This window comes from Anopheles arabiensis, chromosome 2 (assembly GCF_016920715.1).
Source record: "Anopheles arabiensis isolate DONGOLA chromosome 2, AaraD3, whole genome shotgun sequence".
NCBI classification, from domain to species: domain Eukaryota; kingdom Metazoa; phylum Arthropoda; class Insecta; order Diptera; family Culicidae; genus Anopheles; species Anopheles arabiensis.
In genome coordinates, this window is record NC_053517.1 from 19,038,474 (window position 1) to 19,046,508 (window position 8,035).

The 8,035-nt window shown below is 45.4% G+C and overlaps 3 protein-coding genes across 4 annotated transcripts in view; 2 read left to right on the top strand and 1 right to left on the bottom strand.

Annotated features, from left to right (window-relative positions):
• The window catches only part of LOC120895604 (histone-lysine N-methyltransferase trithorax), a 121,081-nt gene extending 116,950 nt beyond the window's left edge, over positions 1–4,131 (top strand). For both annotated transcript variants that reach the window (XM_040299107.1, XM_040299108.1), the window contains 3 exons: positions 52–185; positions 273–448; positions 553–4,131. In XM_040299107.1, coding sequence (XP_040155041.1) covers positions 52–185; positions 273–448; positions 553–726 — 484 coding nt within the window. In that variant the 3' untranslated portion in view covers positions 727–4,131. The remainder of the gene's footprint in view (positions 1–51; positions 186–272; positions 449–552) is intronic.
• Positions 4,132–4,488: 357 nt separating this feature from the next.
• LOC120895606 (FAD synthase-like) lies at positions 4,489–5,927 on the top strand. The gene is made up of 4 exons (XM_040299110.1): positions 4,489–4,620; positions 4,729–5,067; positions 5,246–5,367; positions 5,443–5,927. Exons 1-4 carry the CDS (start codon positions 4,594–4,596, stop codon positions 5,582–5,584), a joined length of 630 nt encoding a protein of 209 aa, XP_040155044.1. The 5' UTR covers positions 4,489–4,593; the 3' UTR covers positions 5,585–5,927.
• Positions 5,928–5,937: 10 nt separating this feature from the next.
• Positions 5,938–7,437, bottom strand: LOC120895605 (cleavage and polyadenylation specificity factor subunit 4). The gene is made up of 4 exons (XM_040299109.1): positions 7,090–7,437; positions 6,482–7,008; positions 6,231–6,400; positions 5,938–6,151 (listed from the first exon to the last, which is right to left on the bottom strand). Exons 1-4 carry the CDS (start codon positions 7,190–7,192, stop codon positions 6,061–6,063), a joined length of 891 nt encoding a protein of 296 aa, XP_040155043.1. The 5' UTR covers positions 7,193–7,437; the 3' UTR covers positions 5,938–6,060.
• Positions 7,438–8,035: the final 598 nt, after the last annotated feature.

The following is an 8,035-nucleotide window of genomic DNA, read 5'->3' on the forward strand; positions in this document are numbered from 1 at the left end:
AGAGAGGCAAAACACACACTAAACACTGATCTCTTGTTGCTCTTGTTACAGGCGTGGCAGTGGCAGCAATCTGCCGATGGCAATGCGCTATCGCACGCTGAAGGAATCGTCCAAGGAGTCGGTCGGCGTCTATCGGTCGCACATACACGGTCGTGGACTGTTCTGCAACCGTGACATTGAAGCAGGTAGGTTAAAAGCGGCTATTCACGCGCGTGTGTGCGCTTGAATTCCGGTAACTAATCGTGTTGCTCTCGTCTTGTTTCATCTTTCAGGCGAGATGGTAATCGAGTACGCCGGTGAGCTGATCCGCTCCACGCTGACGGACAAGCGCGAACGGTACTACGATAGCCGCGGTATCGGTTGCTACATGTTCAAGATTGATGAGAACTTTGTCGTCGATGCGACGATGCGTGGCAATGCGGCCCGCTTCATCAATCATTCGTGCGAGGTAAGTTGTGTTTGCGGAGCATCGCTCCCTTTTGTTTTGTTCTTGCTTTACAGCAGCAATCTAATGTGTCTTTCTTTCTTCCCCCCCCCCCCACAACAAAACAGCCAAACTGTTACTCAAAGGTGGTGGACATACTGGGCCACAAGCACATCATCATCTTTGCCCTGCGGCGCATCGTGCAGGGCGAGGAGCTTACCTACGACTACAAGTTCCCCTTCGAGGACGTTAAAATTCCGTGCTCGTGCGGTTCGAAAAAGTGTCGCAAATATCTCAACTAACATCCAGCAGTCCAATCAGACCCCAAACTTGCTTGCCCATCGGTGTAGCAGCCCCGTGAAGAGCGATGGAGGAGAACGCACACAAACTGTACAGACCGGCCCCCATCAGTGTTAGGCAATTCGAGAGGACGAACACTTTGTCTCACTCGCACGTACCCATCCCCAGTTATTATTAGCCATACAAAGAAAAAGGAAGCAACAGTGTGTTTGTGTGTGTATGTAAATGAATAAGTCAACATGGAGCCACTCCAGCAGAAGAGTCACCGATAGACGGTCACTATCTCCAGCCTAGCGAGCTAGAGAGAGAGAGAGAAACGTAGAACGAAAGTGTAACACTCTAGTTTCGCCACTAGCCAGTGTGTGTGTATTTGTATGTGTGTAGATGTGTATGTGTGTTTTATGTAATTAGCCGTTAAGCTGTTAACAGGATATGTGTAGATACTTTTACCTTAAATGTGTACATGTATAAGTCTTAAACCGCGTGGCAGGTCAGGGCGAACTCCGCACCGTTATTGTCGCTTGTGGTCGCTCGACCCATCAGAGTGTATACCCTGTACCATACTATTGTAGCTGTATATGATGGGCACGTTCCGTGCCTGCCCGTATGTTTGCGTGTTTCTTAGTGTGTGTGTATGTGTGTAAAACTAATCGTTATAAGTATTTATATTGAACCCTGTAGGTGTAAGGAAATGTTTTAAACGTTTTTTTTTCCGCGTGTTGGTTTGGGTGGGAGAAGAACAACTGTATCCAGTGTGTCTCCTCTTCCTGCTCGTTGTGCATGTCTGTGCAGGCGAAACAAAAACAAAGTCACTTCGTCGTATGCTAAGCCATGCACCCACCCACCAACCCGAGTGCGTACTCAGTATCAAACACGGGGGGAGTGCATTTTACCACCATTTGAAGCTCCAAGTTAGGTTGAATTGTAAAGTAAAAGTCACAGGCGAGTCACAGGCGGGGACGGAAAGATGGATGGATGGAGGCCATATCAGCGCTATTTTTATTGAGCTGTCGGTGCAATGCTGTAACACTGATAGCTGCAGCATGCGCTAGTACACAGTTTTAAAACAAACAATTCGAAACGCATCTCCACACAACGTCACTGGCGTGACGTGGCGAACACATTTTAAAAGACGAAACTCACACATAAAATCACATCAAAATCCAAAAAAAAACTAGTAGATCGGTGTATCGGTTTGTCGTTTACTCCCATTAACAAAGAAATGCTCACAATATATTAGCAAAAATCAAACCTCTACTGTATATATGCAGTGCAGTAGCAGCGGGTTATTATCATTAGCAAGCTTACGGGCAGTGTTGGGGGAACTGTTCGAGGATCAATAGAGAAAAGTCCGTCAGTTTTGTGAACAGAGAAAAAAGTGGAAGAAGACAACAAACATAACCATGCTACTACTAGTAGTACTATTGCTACTTCTACTAATAGCTGTAATAACCCGCAGGACAATAGGCGAACTAAACGATTAAATTGCCATTTGAACCACATGATCAAAACATTTAAAAGAAATCCGTGAAATCTCTAATCCCGCAAACGCGCTCCCCTTGCTCCGTTGGCATCAGTATCAGAAGTAAGCAAACATCACAACTACTTTTATCGTAATACATTAAATGGGCAGATGGAAGAAAAAAACTGGTGGAACAGTTAATGGCGAATGTTTCCCAATGGCCGATAACGGAGACTCACCCCGCGACCGCGACGGGTGGTATAAGAATCCTTTAAAACTGATCTTGCCATTTCGTTGTGAAGCAAATGAACTGTGTGTAGTAATGTTATAATCTTTAAGCGTAGCAGAAAACGAAACGAAGAAACGGTAGAAGGAAGTGAAGAAAATTCCAACAAGTGGATGTGAATGTGGAAAAAGCATTAAATGTTTCACTCAACTAAGCGATAGTAAGCGAATTCAGTAGCGAATGGTGGTGAATATGCTGTTGTTTTTAACAAACGGTTTCTGACCATTTCACAACCAACACACACGAATCGGGCAGAGGTGTGTCAAATAACAAAACAGGAATGAAATTAATAATCAGATCAAAAGAAACGTTTTAAAACACGGCCCAATGCGTCGCCGCATGTTTTCCGCAAATTCTCATCATTTTAAGCTCATCTTTACCACATCTTTGTAAAGGTGGGTAAAACGGAGAGGAGGATAACAAGTGAATAACGAAGAAAAATTGTGCAAACATTTTAGCAAACTCGATCAAAGAACAAAACACGAAACAAATCAAACATACACAGAGACAGACGCGCGTGGAATGAATGTAAAAGTAAGAAGCAAAACAAAAGAAAGAAAAAAAGCAACAACAGTCACCAAACAATGTGAGACAAAGCTGTGACGATTACAGCTCACGAATGAAGAGAGAAAGGAAAACGCAAAAAAAGAAAAGAAAAACAAGGCAAGGATAGAAGGAAACGAAAGTAAGTAATCAACAGGCAACAACAACAAAAAACGGTGAAAGTGAAAACAAATGTGATACTAACGGGAAAAAAAGAAACTATTTGCGACAAGTAATTTAATTTAATCTTAGTGTAGGCATCAGTTAGGAAGGCAAACCCCGCTAAAACAAACGAGTAAAATACGGAATGGCGTGTGTAGTCACAGGAAGAACGCAAGAGAAAGACAGAGAGAGCGAGAGAAGGAAGGCAAAAAAGAAAAAATACAACACTCAACATTACAGACACATAAAAACCGACCCCTTTTGCTGTTTAGTCGTGTAAGGGAATAGTCAAAATCAAGCAGAAGATAGCAGCCAGATAGGTGCAAACCAGATATGTTAAAACAATGGGCAACATTATCTCCGCAATCCCCAAATGAAATGCGCGCAAATTTGATAACAAAGTCATCCCTTCATTATTTCACCGCTGCACGATCATCAACTTCTCATCTACTCTACTTACTCAGTTTGTTTTACCAGTGTGCGTTTTTTTTTGTTTTTGCAAAATAACCCTCCCCCAGAACCAGAATTTGCTCAGTGAATGTTCAGTGTTTTATTTTATTTTATTTTTGTTTTACCGCAGTTTTTGGCTTTTTACCGTACAATAAAACTCTGTGTAGTACTCTCTGTGCTGTTGTTTACCGAAATAGATAGACAAAAGTGTAACATGTAACGAACAGACTTGAGGGGAAAGTAGTAAGTCTCTGCCTGTGCCAGGCAGTGCAGGAAGAAACAGGCCGACGCGTAAAGTAAACTATAGAATTGAAAAAAAAAAACAAAACACACACAACACATAGAATAAAACTAAACAACAATAATCCGAGCGGGGAAAAATAGCAAACAAGATGTACCATAACGTGCGCAGCGTAAGTTTAAGTTTGAAGTAATCATTTCTTTCTGAAGTATTATTATATGTTGGGATAAAAATAAAAATATATCAACAATGGAAACAATTAATTTTGCGAGTTTTCCTTATTTTTGCTGCGAAATCCAAAACATCCGAAGTTCATAAATTAATTAATAATTAATAGAAAATTAAAACATCTTTTTCATTCTTTTCACTTAAATATTAAAAATGCTATTCTGTCCGCTAATTCATAGTTTTGCTGCACTATGTCTCACTCATCACGTCTCACGTTGCACACCGAGTTCACGTTTGGACATACACATTTCCTTCTCACTATTGAATACCCTCCTGAGCAACGACACCAACATGCTTCTCGCTCTGTCACCTTTGATTGGTCGCTGAGATAGAGCGAGAAAGCATGCGCATCTGATTGCTTGACGGTAGCACTGCTTTCCACTACACGTCCCATAGTGATTTACCGCTGACAGCAAAGCAGCGTACCGAACCCGTCTGTTCGCGTTCAGAGTAGCCAAGTAAACAACGCGCCACACGGACAGCAACGAATTTAGAACATGGAGAAACGAAAAGACTCACTTAGGGTAGGTGTACGGGAAAGTCGGCATTGTGTTCCCGGCCTCCTTGCAGGCACACAGGCAATCGGTAAATGGCAACCCGGCTCCTAACCTCATTACCCTGTTTCTGGCCAGATAATCGCACAAGCGCTGAGCAGCTACCGTGCCGAGGAGATGTTCATATCGTTCAACGGGGGCAAAGACTGTACGGTGCTGTTAGACCTAATCCACCAAGCAAACCTGAAGGATGCGAAACAGATCAAATGTATCTACGTTCGTCCCTTGAACCCTTTCAGCGAGATCGAGGAGTTCGTGGACCGGTGCCGGCAGCACTACGGCATCACGATAGCGACGGTGGACGGCGGCATCAAGGCGGCACTCGAGCAGATCTGCCGGGCGGATCCACAGCTGAGGGCCTGCATCATGGGGTCCCGTCGGTCCGATCCGTACTGTGAGCGGTTAGCATCGTTTCAGGTAAGCCCTTGCTTGCGTAGCAGTGTCCCCGCTCGTTTGGCGCGCGTTGTTTGCTGTCCCTGTCTGCCCGACGATTGCGTAATCCATTTCCGCGTTTGCACACACATCACTTATCGGACCGGACTTGATCATGATTCCGCGCGCTGTTTGCTGCTGATGATGGCGGCTGTACATTCAGGAAACGGACCCGGGATGGCCTCGATTGATGCGCATCAATCCACTGCTCGAATGGACCTGCGAGGACATCTGGAGCTACATCCGGGAACACAACGTACCGTACTGTGCGCTGTACGATAGAGGGTAAAATTCGTGATTCCGTTCACACTATGTGACGTGACGTGATAGAGTGCGCTTCCTCCCTCCTACCCATTCTAGCTACACTTCGATCGGCGATCGAACGAACACAATTCCAAACCCTCACCTGAAGGTGGAAGCGGACAGCAGTGGGGAAGTGACTTACCTGCCGGCGTACACGTTGCAGGACGCGGACAAGTATGAGCGGGCGGGCCGGCTCTAACACTCCCTCCGGTGACCCCGTGGTGCCTTTTGGTATGGCTTCGAGGAGGAAAAGACATAATTAAGCTGCCCTCCACGACAAAGCAGCGTGAAGATAAGGGCTGGTCGTCCCTTGTATCGCTTGAACGGGTGAATTTATGGCAGTTGCTTAGCAACATGACACTTACACACTAACACACGTACACTTTCCTTTAATGTTGTCCCCTCTCCCCACACACGAACAATACGCTGTAACACAAAACCGGTGGGGGGATGACAACACACTGTTAAACTGTTTTACAAAAACTCTAGCCCAAATGACTAAACGTTTCTTGGATTTTTCTGTGAAGAAAAGTTTTTTTTTATTTTTTATCTCGATCTTCTTTTTTACAACTTATTAATGACGTACGAAAAAAAAAATACGGAAAGAAAGGAAGAAAACGGTCGGCGGCGCAATGGTGGAGGGAAAGTGCAACACGAGAGTTGGTTGTTCGTGGCCTACTTTCTTTGTACATTGTTGGAAAGGAATGCCAGCGGGCCCTTCGTGCACTTGTTGGCGTAGTGTCCTTTGATGCCACACTTGAAGCATCTGGAAAAGGAAATGGAAAATGAAACTTTTTTTTTTAAAACAAATCTTACGCAAAACCACATTGCCCTCGATTACGTACGTAATTTCCTCGATTGGGCGTGGGGGAGGTTTTTGTGGCATGAAATTTCCCTCCTCGCCACCAGCACCACCACCACCCGGATTGTTTCCTCCGTCTTGATGAATTCGGTGTTTGAAGTAACCGAGGGCACGATACTTGGCATCCTCCATACGTTGCGTTGCTTCCCGTTGCTGTACCAAAAACAGAAGAAAGGTTGGCAATTATAATTCTCCTTTCCATCCTGCCCAAAACCCGGAGCCCTCGATACTTACCTCCAGTGGCATCTTCGGACAGTACGATGCTTTGTGGCCCACCTCCCCACAGTAATGGCAGGTGGTGGGACGCTTCGGCGTTTGGTCCTTAATCTCGGGCGGGGGCGGCAGTTCGAACCGCGGATGCATGTACTTACACTCCGGCCCGTCGGGACAGAAGCCGGCCAGATAGTTGTTGCACAGGACGCGCCGCACATGCCGGTGCCGGCAGTTGGGCCCATGCCGGCAGAACCCCCGATCGTACCAGGGGCAATCTTTGATTTTGCTCTCCGGATCGATGTGCAGAAACGGGCACTCCTTGTTGTGGCAGGCGTTGAAGCGGGAGTAGAAGTAGCATTCCGGCATCTTGGTCATGTCGTACTCGTGCAGAAACTCGCACTGGTCGCCCTTTTTGCACAGACCGCGCAGCCAGTGCTTGCACACGATCGTGCGATCGCCGCGGATGTGTCGGAACGGGCAGGAGTTGCCTTTCTTGCATTCCGTCCCGTCGGAGGCATTGAAAAACAGACACACGGCCGCGGTGGATTCTGAAAGCGGAGACCGGAAAGAAGCATTGGTAGAGAGTGAGTGGGAGGGGAAGAGTGGATACAAACGCCGTAACCACTTACTGTCCATCCCGGGGAAGGGAAGCGCCAGAGCTCCATACTGTTCGTTGAGATCCTTTTCTATCTTGAAAGTCCAACTGTCGACGTTCGCTATCAGCATGTCCATGGTCGGCACCGGTTTGTTGTGCTGCTCTGCTGCGTGATCCTATACACCTTCCCACCTTCCGGCACTACCGCAATGTACACCAGCTAAATGTGGCCGCAACGATGCTAAGCATTTAGGGGAGCAGCTTAATCACGGAACTGCTTTACCGGCCGCACGGGAAACACATGGGAAAACGGTATTAATTGGGGGAGAAATTCGCACAAATTCGGTGCTCTGCCGCACGCACGAACTGTTTGTTCCCGTTTTTGTTTACAAAATTTGACAACGCGTTACGCGCGGCGGTTGAATACTTGGTTTGATTGCAGGCGAGTTGGCCGTTGCCCACACGGCGCAACATTAGTTGTCTACAAACTGAGCTACTTTGGTCAACAATTTAGGCGAAAGGATCCATGTTTTTTTTTAAATAAACATTATTTTACATTGTTTGATGTGAAATATAGCTACTTGCATGCATACAAAAATCAGACCTCTAATTAAAGCTTCAGGTTCGTGTGACTTTTGGTGAATTTTAGTGAAAAGCATTTTAACCATCTTAAATCACAAACTTTTTATTTTTATTTATCAAAGTGTTCTCTTATTTCATAAACTGAAGTTCAGTGAAATTTTCAACATATCATATTAATAAAGAAATCAAAATCATCAATCAAACTTCATTTTGCTACCCATACCCATAAGTAGCTCAAAGTGCAATTCGAATAAAACTGAGCTACTGGACATGTGCTTGCTTTCTGACTCGAATCGTTTCAAAGCTCTTTACGTGGCAACATGCGAAAGTAAGCTTTGCTCAAACTTCTTTGCTCACACGTGCTACTTTCTCTTCAGTTCAATGTACGACCAACCGTG